General features: G+C 40.1%; 1 protein-coding gene across 2 annotated transcripts in view; it reads right to left on the bottom strand.

The window, feature by feature from the left end:
* The window catches only part of Nedd1 (NEDD1 gamma-tubulin ring complex targeting factor), a 40,063-nt gene that overhangs the window by 18,629 nt on the left and 2,819 nt on the right, over positions 1 to 18,615 (bottom strand). For both annotated transcript variants that reach the window (XM_052165416.1, XM_052165415.1), the window contains exons 3-5: positions 15,136 to 15,230; positions 11,799 to 11,915; positions 9,054 to 9,194 (exon numbers count right to left, since the gene is read on the bottom strand). In XM_052165416.1, the coding sequence (XP_052021376.1) occupies positions 9,054 to 9,194; positions 11,799 to 11,915; positions 15,136 to 15,230 (353 nt within the window). The remainder of the gene's footprint in view (positions 1 to 9,053; positions 9,195 to 11,798; positions 11,916 to 15,135; positions 15,231 to 18,615) is intronic.

Below are 18,615 nucleotides of genomic sequence, written 5' to 3'. Positions count from 1 at the left end.
CTGTCTGGCTGCGGATTTTCTGGCTGTGTTTACTCTCATCTGCTGCAGAAGGAAGCTTCTCTGATCATGGCTGAGTGAGACACTGACCTATGAGTACAGCAGAGTGTCATTACGAGTCATTTTATTGCTACATTCCTTTTGTAGGACTTGTAGGTCCCTTGGCTATCTAGTCTCAGCTTCTTGGTCACCCAAGCAGTGTCAGGTATGACTCCTTCTCACAGAGTGGGCCTCACACCCCTGGGATACTGGTTAGGCACTCCCACAGGCTGTGAGCCTCACACCCCTGGGATACTGGTTAGGCACTCCCACAGGCTGTGGGCCTCACACCCCTGGGATACTGGTTAGGCACTCCCACAGGCTGTGAGCCTCACATCCCTGGGATACTGGTTAGGTACTCCCACAGGCTGTGGGCCTCACACCCCTGGGATACTGGTTAGGTACTCCCACAGGCTGTGGGCCTCACACCCCTGGGATACTGGTTAGGTACTCCCACAGGCTGTAGGCCTCCTCTACAGTGTTCTGGTACAGGAGCTTCAGCTGGTCATGAAAGACATCCACTTACAGCTGTGTCCCCCGTTATTTGGCAATTTCACTTAGAACACTAACTAACACACACACACACAATTTAGAAAGCTTCTACTGTATTAGGTTTCCATACAACCCCTCAAATTACCCTCAATTTTACTGTCCCTCTCCTCCCCATCTTCCCTTCCTCATTCCCCTCTTCTCTTGCCCTCCCCACCTATCTCCCTGTCCTAGTCCCTACCCCTCCCCTAACCACACATCTATTCATAACTATCTACTCTACTACCTATTACCTGGTCCTAGAGAAATGTATTGTTTCCTAGCCACTTACCACATACAAGTGGTTCTTAATCTGTGGGTAGCAACCCCTTTGACAAGGCTTTGACAACAGACCCTTTCACAGGGTTGCCTAAGACCATCCTGGATATCAGATACGTGCATTACAATAGATTACAGTAGCAAAGTTACAGTTATGAAGCAACAACAAAGATAATTTTATGATTGTGACTCTCCCGTGATTCTAAAAGACTGTAGTTTGCTTATCTTTGACGTAACAACTAACATCTACCTATAAGTGAATACATATACTATTTTTCCTTCTGGGTCTGTGTTACCTCACTCAACATGAATTTTTTTCTAATTCTACCCATTTACCTGCCAATTTCATGACTCTAAGGATGGTGTAAAATTCCATCATTAAATGTATCACATTTTCTTTACCATGCAGCTGCTGACAAGACATCTAGGTTGCTTTCAACCTCTGACTCATGAATAAACAGTTAGTTGAACAAGTGTCTCTGTATAGCATGAACCATTCTGTGGGTATATGCCTGGGACTGGCCTAGCTGCATCTTGAGGAAAAGTGACTCCCATCTTCCTGAGGACCCACCACACCGATTCCCATAGTGGTGCCATAAGTTTGCACTCCCACCAGCAATGGAGGAGTGTTTTCTTGGTTCCACATCCTCACGAGCAGGAGCTGTGGTTTGTTTTATTGATCTTGGCCATTCTGACTGGCCTAAGATAATTTGCATTTCCCTAACAACTAAGGACTTTGAACATTCTTCAAGCCATTCAAGATTCCTTTTTTTTTCCTTTTTGAAAGTTCTATTAATAGATCTGTACCTCATTTTTTTAATTGGTCTATTTGCTTTCCTGATATCCAGTTTTTTGAGTTCTTCATATGTATTGGACATTATCTCTCTATTGGATATATAGTTGGTAAAAATCTTTTCCCATTCTGTAGGCTGCCACTTTTTCGGAATGATGGTGTCCTTTGTATTACTGACACTTTTCAGTTTCATGAGGTTCCATTAATTGCCTATCTAATGCCGGTGCTAATGATGGTCTGTTTAGAAAGTCTCTTCCTGTACCAATCAGTTCAAGCTATTCCCCATTTCTTTTCTATCAGATTCAGTGTATCTAGCCTTATGCTGAAGTCTATGATCCATGTGGAGTTGAGCTTTGTGCACGGTGATATGGATGGATCGAGCTGGAATCTTCTACATGCAGTTATCTAACTTTAACAGCACCATTTGTTGAAGATGCTGCCTGTTTTCCCAGTGTGAATTTCTAGCTTCTTTATTAAAAAAAAAAATCAGGTGCTCAAAACAGGCATATAGATTTATGTGTGGATCTTCAATTCAATGATTAATGTTTTCCATATGTAACATAGTTTAAGACCCATAAATGTTTATTTAAACATCCACCCTTTAATCTTCTGATAATATCAAGAGTATCATTTCTGATCATTCCACATGTATTAAACCATCATCTCCTTAGAATATTAAGACATTAGCCACGAAACAATATAAACAAAATACTAATCTGCTACACTATGTAAAATAAATATAAATGCACTTTGGTATCAGCAGCACCAAACTTATTAAGCAATTATCTTGTTTAGCACTTTCAGTATTGGTGGCTTTTTTTCTTACAACACATCATCACTTTGTAAGAAAATATCTGTTTTTGTTAAGAGGTTGTTTATAAATATGAAACACTATTCATATAAGTAGGTATCTGGCAAACTTATTCCTAAATAAACGGAAAGTTAACACATTATGATACTGCAAAGGTAGCTGAAGACATCACATCAATGAATGACAATAACTGTGTAAACTTCATTTACAAAATTTATAAAAGTAAGAAGTCCATGGGCTAAGGAATTCTTATATCCACTACGGATATTTGGAAAAAATTGAAATAACAAACAGAGTAAACTCATCTGTAATCTTAGCAACTGTAGAAAAGCTGGTTACTATCTTTGGAGGGACCTCTTAAGTACCTTTCTGCACATGTGTCTGTGTGGAGAGTGGAATAGAACCGGTATCTGGGATTGCATTCTACCGGGACACAGTCAGGTCAGTAAAATGTCTTATCAACTTATCTCTTCCAGGTTCCAACAAATCTATCACTTCCTAATGTTGTTGACTTGAGATAATTTACAGTTCTGTTGTCCAGTGCTCTTTAGAGATACTAAGTTGAGAACACCACGTAAGCATTTATCTACTTTTGTTCTTACGAATTGTCTATTACTCTATCTTGCCTATTTTCTATCAAGATATTAAGAATTTGTAACTGCTAATTTGTAACTACTTAAAGTAAGGCCATAAATGCTCATATAGACTGTACATACTTTCTCCATTTCATGCTGTATTGATTCTCCTGTCAGAGAGAGCTGGTCTATAGAAGCAGTCTTAAGGCTTCTAGACAAGCCCTTCCATTATCAATTCTGTTATTTTTTTTTTTTTTAAAAACCCTGACATCCTAAGGTATTCTATGGTGAAAAATTACAAAACTAAAGAAAGAAATGCTTTAAATCAGTGGTTTTCAACCTTCCTAAAGGTTAAAACCCTTTAATATAGTTCCTTGTGTTATGGTGACTCCCAACCATAAATTTTTGTCATTACTTCATAACTTTAATTTTGTTAGTATTATAAATCATAAGTATGTGATAATGTGGGGTTACTACCCACAGGTTGATAACTGCTGCTTTAAATGTTATTCCTTTGCTGATTTTTTTCCCAGAGTCTATAAAACATTCATTTGTTTTTGTATTCTACTATTTTTTTTATATCTTTGAGTTTTTTTTTTAATCAAAGATTGAAGAATATCATAGTTCTCTATATCTGACATTTGCTGGATACATGTTTTGAAGATTCCTTTCTTTTTAAAATGTATTTCCTACTTGCCGTCTTTCCAGTGTTTAAGCGTTTCCTCTGCTGCTCCCTGGGGATGGATTCTAAGCAGCTGAACACCAGCAGCATGGCTAACCTGCTCTCTGGGAGGCCTCCAGCTTGTGGGCTTGTGGTTCTGCTGCAGGTTCACCAGCCTTACAGAGCCTAGAGACCCTGAGTTACTAATCTAACAGTGGAGTATGTGGCTTAAATAAGAGTCACTGACACAATGGTTGCTTTTCCTTGGAAACAGGGGATGGGTGAGGGTTGGGGGGGGGGGGGTAGCAAGGGCACCATGGAAGCAGTTAAAGGTTCCTGACCATGTACATGAATGAGCAGGCTGTTGCATGGTGACTCGTAGCTGGCCACTAATATATTGCTGGGGACTGTGGGCTCCCACAGCTTGGATATTCACCCCTTACCCTCTCAACAGCCAATGTACTTGCATGCAATGAGCCAGCACACCTTTCTCCTTGCTAATTTACTATCAGTTCTGTTCTTTCTAGCAGATTCAATTACTAACCTACAGAGAACACACAGAGAAGCTGTCTGCTGGGTTAATCTGCCCTTTGCAAACTTAACTTCTTTTGTTTTCTCTCCCTTTGCCAGGCATCTTACATTTTAATGGAAAGATGCACCTAACTGATTAAGATAAGAACAGGAGAAATATCATTTATTAGACCTCCTACTCACTGATCTTTATTTAGATTACATAGCCCAGAACATCTGCTGCCTATCAATATCATTAGAATAAGTAAAAGAAACAGATACCTGAGGTGCCCACTCAATGTCTATGACTAAAAATATTACCTCAGCAGTGAACCTGTTCCTAAATTTTATTGAAAAAGTTAAATTCAAAAGTGATTTTCATAACACTATTAAAATATAGTGCTTGCTGTGATTATAAAAAGTTGGAAACTATCTAGAACAGAAGAATGTTTAGGTAAACAGCGGCATTAATAAAATGCATGCAATCACTGAAAATGAGGATTGTGGTGTTAGCATGCCTGGGACACAGTACAGTGACAAAAGAAAGATAGAAAAGAGGTCTAGAAAAAGAAAATGATTGCTTAAGAAAGACAAAGCTGTATACGGAAACATATAAGGTACTATTTTCAAATAATGTCCATTAATATTAGGAAGAAAAACATACTAAAAGTATCTTTGAAAATATGCATAAAGTATCACTTTATTTTATGTTCATGTTAATAAAACTACTTGAGAACATAATACAGGGCAAGGCAAGAACATAACAAATGTTAAAGAAATATCATGAGGAGTATGAAGGAAATGTTATCATGCCAAATATCTCCCCCAACAAAAATTATGCTAATGCATAAACTTACGGATCACTAGTCTAAAATTAAAGCTCTGTAGTCAAACTTTTTGAATATAAATCCACGTAGAACATAAAACAAATTACAATTTAAAAATTTCTGTCATGCCAGAAATAGAAGCCAGGACTTCTTACCAAGTTTCTATAGCTGAGTAATATCCCTGCCCTAAACTCCCTGTTTATGAAATAATTATCGTTTTAAAAGGTAAATAATAATTACTTACATTTACCAGATTTCTATACTCAAGCAGGCTTATTAATACTTACAAAATCAATATGCAAAACAAAATAAATTCACTTAAGAAAAACAAATGTGTTTAAATGTACTGTGGTAATGTTTTAAAATCTCACCTGCCTTAGCTAATTTCCTTCTTAGTCTAAGGCATCAGTAACACAGATGCACATTTTTCGGTGCTTGGGAAAAGGCAACTCCCAGTGAGCCCAAGCTGCCGGAGCTGCCCAGTGCTGACACGCAGTTACAGCTCAGGAAGCCAGCAGCTCTGCAGAAGTGGTGCAGCTCTTTTTCTCTTGGAGAAAGACAAAAACTAATAGCTTCAATTCAGCACAAAGTAAGACTCAGTATACCCAGGCAACCTCATTTCTGACAGGAATCCCAGTCGGATGCAGATTCAGTGAGATGACAAGGGTTTTGTCACTTTGTCTAGGAAGCCAATTTGGTGATTCTAACAACCTCAAGTCCTTGATTGTTTATAATAATAAAACGAACATTTTCAATTTAGTCATGGATAGGTCCTAACTATTACTTTTTCTCAATAACGCAGACCCCAGGTACAGTAAAAATCAACCAATACAAACCTGAGCTGAACAACGGTATACCTGAAATTTAAAATGTCAATGTCTGAAACACTTGAGATCTTATGAACTGCTTACAGTTTTAAATGAATATTTAATATATTTGAAATCTTAAATGAATTTTAAGTAAGCTTATAATTCAGTTTTTTAATGAACACTCAAGTGGCAATTCTGGTAATGCTAGGTAAACGGCAGGTAAACTGTAGGAAAGAACTAATATAAAAATGCCTTCACGGATTTCAATTATGTACAGTAAAGCCTGAGTGTGCAAAGTCATTACACTGACTTTCCTAAGAGATTCAGAACTGATCTTTCTAAGAGGCCAACTTCTATTTCCTTGCCTTAATGGTACAGCTTATCAAAGAATATAAGTAATATAGTGTATAAAAAATAACCATTTGTTCCAGGCAGACAGAAAAGTGCACTTTATTTTCTTTACCTTCTTATTATCACAAACACCACACACGCACGCGCGCACGCGCACACGCGCACGCGCACACGCACGCACGCGCGCACGCACGCTATGGAGCCCAGGTACTGTTGTCTGTATATGCATACATTTAAGGCTGCATACTTAAGTACTGAGAAGCCTACAAGGAGTCCCCTTCCTGAAGAAAACACTGACAACCCGTAGCTCTGCCTCTGGATGTGGGCCCTTGTCAGGAAAATAATTCCCGAGGGTAAATTCTACCTGGTGAGTTAGCAGGGGGTTGACGGGGTGCACATACCAAGCTGAGGAGAAAACCAGAAAAGTGACTTAAGTGACTTCAATGTCTTGATCTAATGAGTGGCTAAAAGCTCCCAATAGCAGCTAATACTCATTGATTCCTTAGTCTAATGCTCCCGAGTGAATCCAAAGGCTAACAAAGGTCCTTCATAGGGCCAGCTGCCCAACGAAGAGGCAGTAGGCCAGGGAGAGTTCAGGGTCTGGTGGACTGACACTGGAGACAGCTCAAACATTACTGCTTTCCTAAACTAGAAGATAAACTTAAGTCCATGTTTTCTGATGCAAACTAATCAATTAAAATTCTTTGAACATCAACATTGCTACGATCCATCTCCCAAGATTTGAAGGTTTTTCTTTTCACGTGAGAACAAGATAGGAATAAGCACTATGTCCCTATGCCCCTCAAGGCACCAATCGAACGTCTTCTCTGCCACTAGTTGTGCCCACGGGAAGGGGTGAGGAGCTGGGGAACCAGAACTTTGGAGAGGGAAAGGGGAAAAACCGAAGTGGAGGGCTTTAACTGAGGAGGAAGGATAATACAAAGGGAGAAGAGGCCAAGGTTAGATAACTATAAAGATGTTTGAAAAAGCAATGGGGAATTGTATTATTTCATGTTTACCTAATATTACACACACATACACACTGTATAAAAGTTATACTTGAGGTGATAATGCTTCCAAGAACCAGAGACCAGTGGTTCTCAATTTGTGGGTCACAATCCCTTTAGGGTTCAAATGACCTTTTTATGGGGTCACCTCAGACTATCGACAACAGCAGATATAACAATAGCAAAATTAGAGTTATAAAGTAGAAATGAAAGAATTTTATGGTTGGGGGATCACCACAACACAAGGACCTGTATTAAAGGGTCACAGCACCAGAAAGGGCGAGAACCGCTACCACAGACTATCTAAACAAAACCCCAGTACTAAGCACGAGACCCTTCCTTTTGATCACTGGTCCCCAACCCCCCAAAACAATCCAGTCTATGGCCACTGCCCTTTGCTGCCGTCCGACAACAGGGAAGACGACTTGACGAGGACAACAGCACATATTCTGTCTCGGGACCTCAGGACGGGAAGGGGGGTGAGTCAAGCTAGTACTGACAGGAACTGAAGACTCCTCTCTAAGGACCAGCCACACAGTCCTGCAAGCTCCCAAGGGAGACAAGGTAGCCCCAGTTCTCCCCTGTGAACAAACCACAGTAACAGGATACCACAACAGGGGAACAGTAGCACGCATCTGAGAGGAAGCCAACAGGTGTCATTGGACTTAAGGCCACTCAGCAGGAGGAAACTAATACGGTAAACCTGGCCAAGACCCCTGGTTGGAGAGGTCACAGGTACTAGAGGAGAACCAACTACTGCCATTCCCTTACATTACTACATCTTACAACTGTACCCAGGAGCTTCAGACAGTCTTACATAACCACTCACAATGTCCACCAAGGTAGAAAGCAAGTCAAGAGGAAGTGAGGCTACCAGAGGAGCTGAGCCTCCAGTCAGTCCGCTCACTCTGTGAACAGAATGGTGTGGCCCACGCTTCTCAGCTGTCAACTGCGAATAACTAACTAGCAGCAGAGCCTAACGGAAGAGGGTGCTCTGTAAGTCAGGGACCGCGGGCTGTGACACACGGGCTGTGACACAGGCTCCAGCAGGACACAGGCGAGCAGAAGGATGAGAAGATGCGCAGCCATACCCAATATGTATACTACTAAGAGGCCACGCTAAAGTTTCTCTCATTGCTATGGCCTCAAATACAACACAGCCACCTTAAAAGACATTATTGGAACCATCTCTAGAAATGTTCAAAGAATGTTAGCCAAGGAAGACTCATTAAAGTATTTCTCAGTCTTTCAAGAAAAAAAATTTAAGCTACTTTTTAACCAAGGAAAATACCTAATAGACTAAATTTTTTTTAAAGGTTTCCATAAAGATTTCTGTACTAACCTGAAATGGATGAGTCGGATTTGAGTATTTTAACAACCACATACTTTTTCTTAAGAAACAACAAAAAAACCCCTTTGTTTCGTTTTTTTTTCCAAAATGTACTTGCCTCAACCTAAGCACACTAATTCCCTGTTCACAAACAGTATGAATGAATGCACATGTCAGTCTTACGGCCAAGACAGTTTGAAGGCTGCAATACTTCTGTAACAGAAATGCCATGGAAAGATTAAAATTCTAGTTTTAGAATTGTGCTATTTGGAAATATTTGCATTTTGTTAGAAATACAGATATAGCATAGATAGACCAAATATTTAACTATATAAGTGAATTCGTACAAGCACTCTAGTGTATATTAGCTTACTTTATCTTTCTCAAAAACTGCCATTACCAATTAGCTAATTTTCCAGAAAGCTAAATAAAATTTTTAAATGTTAAAAAGCTTAAACTTACTTTCTTATGTAAAATAATTCATAATATGTTACTAACTTCATGTTAAAAAAAAAATAAAAAACAAAACACCATACCTGCTTACTCCCATGGCCAAAAGGTGTGCTGGATGTATTAGTGGTTACGCTGTGTAAAATAATCTCGCCACTGAGAGACCCAGAAGCAATGTAACAATCATTCCAATTGTATGCTACACAAGTTACTTCACGTTTGTGATCCTGAAAGAAACACAGAAGAACGGCACCCATTAACCCTATATGATGAAAAGAGTATGGCTATCAATCAACACCTGCGCTGACAGTTTCCCTCCAAACGACACCACCGAGCTGGTCAGGACACCACATAACCACCATCAAGGCTCAAGAGACAAGTTCTTAGGATCATATTCCACGTCCACAGACTCTGAAACAATAGGAAGTCCAGAAGGGGAACTTCCTCAGTGCTGCCCTTCCAGAATTGCCTGCTTTCCACTGCTGTTGATAACATTTATTTCAAGGTAAACGTGTGCTCTTGAGTATTACTGTTCAACTAGAAGACACTAAAATTAGCTCCAAAATGACAGCAAATGGTAAGTGAAGAGTGGTATCAAGGGGACACAGGAAGAAACAGGCATCCCTGTCAAGTGACTGAGAGACAAACACCTGAATCCAACCTTAAGGAAAGGATGAGAGCGGGGAGTGGTAGCACACACTTGAACTCCTTACACTGACGAGGACCATGAGTTCAAGACCACCCTGTACCACAGAGTTCTAGGTTAGCCTGATCTATATGGTGAGGTCTAATCTCAAAAGACAAACAAGCAAATAAAAAGATCAGAGGTGAGTTAGAGATAGGAAAGGAAGAAAACCAGACATGGCAAACAAAGTGGGAGAAAAAGCAAGAGCTAAGCCTGAGACAGCAGACAGCAGCTGTTCCCACGGGCTGACCACCTCCACTGGGGCTTCACACACTAACTAGTTAATGGCGGTTTTCCCATCCACAGAGGAGACACGAGAGACAATGGAAGCTTAAGAGACTGGTGCACCTTACAGATGTCCTAAGTGACACAACAAAATTCAGCTCCAAGACAAACCTCAAAGCCCTGGCCCTCCCCAAACAGACTTTCTCCCAGACACAAACACAATCTACTCTGAGGGAATGAAAAGTCCAAGACTTGAATAAACGGAGTTTACAAGGTTGTTTCCAAGCATCAAATTAGATGTGCTTAACAGGAACGTGTAACCCTGACCTGAGGTTTATAAGGGTGGAGTTTTCATTTTGTTTTTTTAACAATGTAGTGTTGTCTTTTACTAAGATAAATATCCTAAACTGAATACAAACCAACCAATGGCTGTCATGCTACTTTACAACTTTATCAGGTGATCGTGGCTTCTACACAGCACAGTTGCCTGAGGGGAAACTGATGTCAAGAATAAGCACACTGTGTGCACTGCTGCCCCAGGGACTTAAGAGTGTGTCATGTCTGTGACTTGGCAAGGAGCTCTGTCTTCCTAATTTCAGTTGTGGAAAATACATGACAGGAAACATTTACTCTGCACTAACCAATGCCAGAAACTGTATTACATTACAGGGATAAGAACGTAGATAAGGAATCAAGGCAAAAGAAAAGGTTTCATAGATGGGGAAATGTGTCTAAAAAGACACTCCCTACACAAAATCGGCCGACCCTCTAAGCAGTGTGAATTCAAACAGTGAACACCTTAAAGACTGAAAAAGAGCAAGGCGGGCATCTGCACGGACACCCAAGGAGGAGAACTCAGAGTGTCTGCTGCTCTGCAGTTACTGAAATAAACAGTACGCACCGGCACGCTAGCACAGTAAGGAAAGAGAGAAAAGCTGACCAGTTCGTTAGTAGCAACTCTTCACTTTCCAGTTTTTCCTAAGCAGAGTTTAAAGACACTTCAAAGTTTAGCTAAGAGTAAAACAATAAATTTCTAAAGATGACACAAAGCTAATACAGGATTCTGTCTCAGTTTAGCTATGAGAGACGGAGAGAGGGGGAGAGGAAAACCGGGAGGGGGGAGGGAGAGGAGGGGAGGGAGGGGAAGAGAGAGAGAGAGAGAGACAGAGAGAGAGACAGAGAGAGAGAGAGAGAGAGAGAGAGAGAGAGAGAGAGAGAAGAGAAATGTCTAGTATATACTACAAACAGTCCAGAGATGGGGTGGCAAACTGGCCACAAAATACCCACTGACGTCAGATAATGAGTAACACAGTTAACAGTTCAAGAACTTCTCTGTGTATACAGGAGAGTACATGTATACAATTATTTAAAATTTTCTATTAAATACTTGTAAATGACAAACTTAGAAATAACTTTGTAGCGCCTTCTAAATACTTAAAAAAGTTAAAAGTAGAGTTAAGGAAGTCTTGAACACATTTTCCTGAGATGAATATGTTTATTTTCGGAAACTGCAAAGAGCTACCTAAGGAAACATTGATTTTAAATAGTAAATTATTTTAAGAACTATTTCATTACCAAGTTTAAAAATATGTAAGCAAAAACATCATCAACAGTGGCAGCCAAATACACTGCAGAATTAAGAAGCTAAGCCCTCAACTCTGGTCACTGAATTCCAGAACCACACCCATTTCCCAAAGATCCCTAAAATAAATAGGTAAATAAGAATTAAAAAAAAATCCCTGATGCAAAACTACACTTAAGGAAAAGAAAACCCTCAGTTTCAGCTAGACAGTACCTCTATTTCCTCAATAATCCCCACTTTGAGTCTAAAACACTTCAATTATGAGGACAAAGTTTGGTAACCATTCCAAACAGGGTATGAGCTACCCATTCTGTAAACATTTAAAATATATTCACTTACCTTAAGAGACCGATGAAGTCGTTTTGACTTTAAATCCCAAATATTAACAGTGTTATTTAGGCCTCCACTTGCCAAATACATTGATGTAGAATTTAAATCGACACATGTCTGCTTTTGCTATTTAAACAAACAAACAAACAAAATTAGCTTAACAGAGTGTAGAGATGACCGTAAGCAGGACGGCCAGTCTGCTGAATCACAACCATAAGGATGCTTACACTTGAACCCAAAGATTTCTCTCACAGGGCCCAACAGCTTATTCATTTTCAAATGTCAAGAAAACTGCAAACCTCACCGCACTCAGTCTCAAGAAAGTCACCCAATCCATCCGGACCTCAGGGACTAGTGATGAGGCTCAGGAGCTGACAGTTACTGGGCTAGAATGAGGTTGAGGGAAATGGACCATCAAATACAACCGCATTCACAGCATGTGAACCAAGCGAGCAAGCGGGCCTCAGTGCAGTTCAGCCAGGGCACAAACGACCAGGGGAAGCCGGTCGGTTCCTTGGTACCCTCGTCCCAACCTCTCACCCAGGCCTATAAACTCCACTCCTACAATAAATCCCACAGGCCGCTCGCTCTTCATCTAAATACATTATTACTGCTAACCCAAACCTTGCCCTACCGTGGAGGCAGCCTCCTAGGTAGTTTCACTGTTTCCACTCCTAGTTCCTGAAAGTCCATCTTCCATAAACAGAGTACAAAAATAATGATTAAAAAAAGAAGAAAAAGTAAAAGAAAGAAAGAAAAGAAAGCCAGAGCTGGGTATAAAGGTTTTCAATGGCTTCCAGGCATATCCAGAAGAAACCCAAGCCGTCACTCAAGGCTTCTGAATACCTGATCTCCTTGTCCAGATGCAAAGTTCACTGAGCCAGTCCTGACGGCTCTCCTTGGTAAAAAGACAGCAGAAGCTACTTGTGATGTAACCTCCCCAAGTCACTTAGTGTAACTTCTGAAGCAGTATTTTAGTTTTCTGCAAAACAACTTCCCAATACCTGGGCATCTTTGCTACAAGTTTATTGTCTGCTTGAAATCAGAAAGTCAATTCTTAACGACTACAACTATATTCAACCAACATTACAAAACAATGGCTAAATTCAAGGCTTACCAAGTGTGTGTCACCCTAGTGTCATTAGAAACACGGGACCTGGACACCTGTACAGTGCTTTATTTAACCCAAGGAAGCAGAATGGAGCTACACTAATGGTTCTTACATCCAAATGAAAGCCATGAAAAACAAACAAACAAAACAGGAGACAGGAAGTTCAAAGGAGAGTCTTCTGCAGACTTAGGAGAGTGCCCACGTTTGCACACAGCTGAGAAGCAGTGCTGAGCACTAGGTCAGATCAGCAGGCAGTACTTGGCCTACCCAGAGACCAGGGCATCCCAGACCAGACTCCGCTCCAGAGATCGCTTACTGATGGTCCCTTGCCACATGCCCACCAGACCAATCAAGATTGTTTCCTGGACCAACAGTATCAGCTATCAAACACAACAAGAGCAGGATGCACACTTCATCAGTGTTTTAACTTAGGTATTAATGCTCTAGGAATTAGAGGAACAAACATGTCTGAAGGGATCAATAAGATATACTTTAGGATCTACTTGCACTGCAAATCAAAGTTTCCTAATAACCATTAAAATAACTTTTAAAAGAAAGAGTTAAGGATGGTTTCCACCAAAAATTAATATATTGGGATGCCAGCTGTCATAGGTACGATTATTGTTAAGAGTTCAGAATAAAACCTATACTTACCTTGTTAATAGAAAACCTTTCATTTTAATGTATTTTAATGCAACTAAAATTATATGGTATTATAGGCACATTATGGGTTGCCTACAAAAACATATGTATCCACAAGATAAAAATACTAAAACATAATTTTTTAAATCTAAAAACAAGGTGGTCAAATTTTAAAGCTATTTTTGTAGCTCACAATAACCATTATAATACCATTAATACTAATCTGTCCACTTCAAAGAGGAAATACACAAAATTAAGAACAAAACCAGGAACCTAAAGTTTCACTGTAAAAATAATTTTAAAATGAGTAGGGTGGAAATGTCTCTTCCCAAGAATGAAGGCCCAATAGCTCAAGTAGCATGTGAGTTAACAGAATAGTGAGCAAAGCCCAGACATGGTACAAGAAATTCTAATAACTTGTTTCATTAAATAACTCCTTACAACTGCAGCACATTCAAAATTAGAACTCTAATGCACATTTTTTCACCTGCCTTATAATGTAACGCCTTAAAGTGGGAAGGGCTAGAATTATACCAATGAGTGGAGTATTCACCAAGTCCTCAGAAGGACTCACAGCTGTTTATATCATCTGATACAGTATGAAGGTTTAAAACAGAAGTCGAAGTATAAAAGTACAAAGTATACTTTTTTTTCTTTAATGGGAGAAGTCAGACTTGGTTTAGCCCATGCCTTTAGTCCAAACACTAAAGCAGCAAAGGCAGGTGGATCTCAAGGCCAGCCTGGTCTGGATACCAAGCTCCAGATAACTGAATAGCAGCCAGAACTACATGGGAGACTCTGCCCAAATAAACAAACACATAATCAAATAAGTTGAAAGAGAAAGAAAAAAAAAAGTGGGTGAAGGTACTAAACACTGATTTGAAAACCCAACACATGAAAGCCCAGGCAGTTGTGAAAGTCAGAGGAACTGGTCTGGCTTTAATATTAAATTCAACAGCGGCTTGCTGGCCACTCTGAAAGGACTTAAAAGTCCCAAGATTGCTATCACTTCTATCTTGAAGAGTGCGGTTTGCCTACTGACCAAGGGTAGTCTCTTCCTCATCTTTCCTTAGCCCAGTCTGCCCCAAACTCCCACTGTACCTTTGCCAGACATTCCCTAAGCTTCCACACCTGGCCTGGGAGTGAAATAAGTTTACAAAAAAAAAAAAAAAAAAAAAAAGAGGAAAAAGCAGCAGCAGAATGGAGCACCCTTGTCTTTAGGTGTCATTCTCGTTGAAGAATAGCTTTCTGAATGTGAAAACAGAAATGAGGAGACCAGTATTATCCTGAATGACTTAAAAAACAAAAGGATAAAGAAATATCCAGTGAGAGTGTCAACCTAGTGACCTAGTCATGCATCGAGGAAGGGGAAACAAAGAGAGTCCCTTCCTAATGGAGTCTAAGGCCTGAACTGCTCTCCTAGCATTCACCACAATCTCACCTAACACCCTATCACTAAGCACACCCCATCTGTTACTGTGCTATTCAGGGTTTAGATGAAAAATGTTTTTAAACACAAAGAACCATAACAAGTCAGTCACAGTCACTTAAGCAAACTGAGATTGTAAACAGGTTAAAAAGCAAATAACTTACCCCTTCTGCAAGCTCCAAAAGTGGAACGGGCTTACATTTGCAACTTGACACCACTATTTTGTCACCACTGGAAGACGCTGTCACTAGAAAGTTATCTAAACGAAGAGTTAAGAAACATCAAGCACTCCAAGGGCACCCACGACACCCAACTGCAGTCTCAGGAGTGCAGTCACGTAAGCCAGCGTCCAGACAAGTACCCAAATGCGGCTTGTACACTGGCTTTCAGGATGGTTCCCGCTACCCATTACCAGTTCTCTCTTCCAGGCCTGCAGGGAAGAACTCCCCCTTCTGACTATGCCATCATGTGAAAGACACTTAGCCCGGGAGAAACACTACTCCCTTCCCAGAGTGGGCCACGCCTAATTTTATCCTTTCAGATGTGAGAATCTGAGAAAAGCAGCAAAACACAAATAATAATCAGCTTTTTCATACACAAAATCTGTTGAGGGACTACTCATTGATCAAGTTCTCAGTATCATCTTCAGTTAAAAAGCTAGTATCCACATCACTTTCCTACTTCTTCCAAATGAAAAAAATGAGGACTGTTATTTTCTCAGGACTAGAATCACTGTTGTATATTATGAATGAGTATTACAGAGTGTAAACATGATTGGGTACGGTTAAATAAAAACTATGTATGTTATACAAATTTAAATTATTTTAAATTAATCTTAACTTAAATTTTTAATTAGTTTACTCTATATAAATTACACATGAGTAATAAGTAAGTACAAAACAATGTATATTAAACCAAAATGATTAAATAATTTAATCAAGAATAAGAGTCTGGTTTTCAAAGTCATAGCACGTTAAAATACCATAGTGCTTTACATGTATATGTACGTGTGTGCGCACATCCACATGTCACATTCCAAGTATGAAAGGCAGAGGACAACTCACAGAAGTCACTCTCTCATTCCACCAACTGGATTGAGCAAAGAGCCTCCTCACCTTTGAGCCATCTTCCTGTCTCCAGAATATAGGAATTTTAACCTTTTGACTTTTAGTAAGCAAAGTCTATGCATAGAAACAATGGAAGCATCTAGGTATAGCATCCTTACTATATTATTTGGACATTGTGCACAGTATTCTGATATTTTATGACTAGATCATGCATTGGAACAAAGTTTTGGGGGGGGAGCTTCTGGAGCCTAGAACAACCTTCAAATTCCGATCGTCCTGCTTCCGCTTCCCAAATGCTAAGATTACAGGTGTGTACCACTGTGCCTAACTCAACATCAAGCTTACAATCAAACCTGGGCTTCCTTCATGCTAGGCAATCCTCTACCAACTGAGCTCCATCGCCAGACAGAGCATTATTTAAAAAAGATAAAGAAGGTTAGCTAGTCTGAACCATGTCTGAACTCCACTGGAGTCAAGGACAGAGTATCATCTTCTACCCTAAGAAGGAAGTCTCCAAGTGGCAGCTAAGGCCATCAACAGGAGCCACTCTTCATAAGAACCGAGTGCAAGTCTCTGGCTTGTGGACTATCAAATGAATCAGCACAGCGCTGAAATCTAGAGTGCAAGTCTCTGGCTTGTGGACTATCAAATGAATCAGCACAGTGCTGAAATCCAGAGGAGTGCAAGTCTCTGGCTTGTGGACTATCAAACGAATCAGCACAGTGCTGAAATCCAGAGGAGTGCAAGTCTCTGGCTTGTGGACTATCAAATGAATCAGCACAGTGCTGAAATCCAGAGCTCGTCACCAATGCCCCCTCTTCTAATGTAACTACAGGCTTGCTTTTGCCTTCCAGGTATGCACATCTCTGAACTGAGCGGCCCGGATAAGCGCTGAGTGAGCTAGAGAGAGATCTACACCCATCATTTCTAAGGGGAGTAAAATCATCTCTGCCAACACAGTGCCAGAGTGAGAAGCCACTGGCTGCTTCTGTTTACCACAGAAAAAGAACCTCTAGGAGATAAGAGACGGGAGGCTAGTTTTTAAGTTTTCTTGTAATTTTAGAAATCATAACAAGTATGGAAACCAAAAGAATAAAGAAAACGAACTTCCCTGGCACCACATACTAACCCTGTTCTTGGAGTTTATGCACTGGGACCCTGACTTGCTATGTCTGGAACTCTGTTTTTCAGTAACAATTGAACCATGGCTTCATGGGAATACAGATGACACAGAGCTCTCTACACAGAAACAAGATGAGCTTCTCAAAGTCACACAGCACTACCTCACGGCCACATTAAGGAAGGCACTGGTGAGTGCCAGCCAGCTACTAGTGACAATCCCCCCAAAACAAAGTTAAGCAGAAAAAAAAAAAAAACATATCCTATTAAGAATTGGTTCATTTCTTCAAGGGGGGGGGGGAGTGAAGCTGTAAACACAATTAAAACCTAAAAATAGTAAGGACAAACTTCAGACACTTGCCACTCTCCTGAAAATAGTTTCCACATGACAGGCTGGAGAGTCCTTCACATGGTCTGATTAATAGAGCATCCAAGTAATTGGTTTCACTGCTCTCCAAAACCAAGGAACGATCAAGAGGGAAATGTAATTCAATAAGAAAAGTTGTCATTTGTTATGTATGTGTAAGAACAGGCATTTGAGATTAAAAAACCCTAATATGTTTGTTCATAAATCGGTCATATTTTAAAGCCCTGTCAGTTTCCCTTTCATCAGGGAGAATATTAATACTTTGATACTGGTAAGAAACCAGGCAATTCTTAACACTTAATGGTTGTTTCAAAACAGTATGTGCTTCACACAAGATTCCTTTCTAGAATACCAATGACAGAGTATTTCTACATCAAGAAAACTAAGAGCGCTTCATCTACAACTGAGGTCCCCAACTGCAGGCGAGTCTAGCTCAGGGGGCATTTGGATCATCACAACTGGAAGCTAAAGGCATTTAGTGGTTGCACAGTAGAGGCCAGGGACACTTCCTAGCATCCTATGGTGCCCAGGAAAGCCCCCACAACAACAAACCGCCACCCCAGAATGTCAATGACATATCATCAACCCTAACTTTCAGGTTTCCCCTCATTCCCCATCAGAACTCCCCAACACATGGAGTACACTGACAGGCACAGTGCAGGAAAACTCAACCCATGTTGCCTATTGTGAACCGATGGTTGTTTTCATCCCAGACGGAAGAGGAAATTCCAACATATCATCAGTAAGATGTGAATGACACACAATGACTTTTTATTCTCCTCTCCACCCTGCTTCTGTCCCCAAGCTCTGAAATATCCAAATAGAGATGAAAAAAGAAAAAAAGCATTGCAAAGTCTTCCAGGTGCTCTGCTCTGCTATTCCTAGCTACTACCATTTATTTAGTAACTGTAGTCAATATAAAAAATTCTACCACTTGCATCTAAAGACTAATAATATTCAGCAAGTTTGAACAAAGTTGAAGTGGGTTTCAACTAAAAAAAATTTTTTTAAAGAAAATCAACACAGAAAACTAAAGTATATACATACGCACTATTTTTAATCAGTGTTTTTTTTATATAAAGTAGCCCCAC

This window comes from Apodemus sylvaticus, chromosome 20 (genome assembly GCF_947179515.1).
Source record: "Apodemus sylvaticus chromosome 20, mApoSyl1.1, whole genome shotgun sequence".
In the NCBI taxonomy this organism is placed as follows: Eukaryota; Metazoa; Chordata; class Mammalia; order Rodentia; family Muridae; genus Apodemus; species Apodemus sylvaticus.
This window is presented reverse-complemented; position numbering and strand designations above follow the sequence as displayed.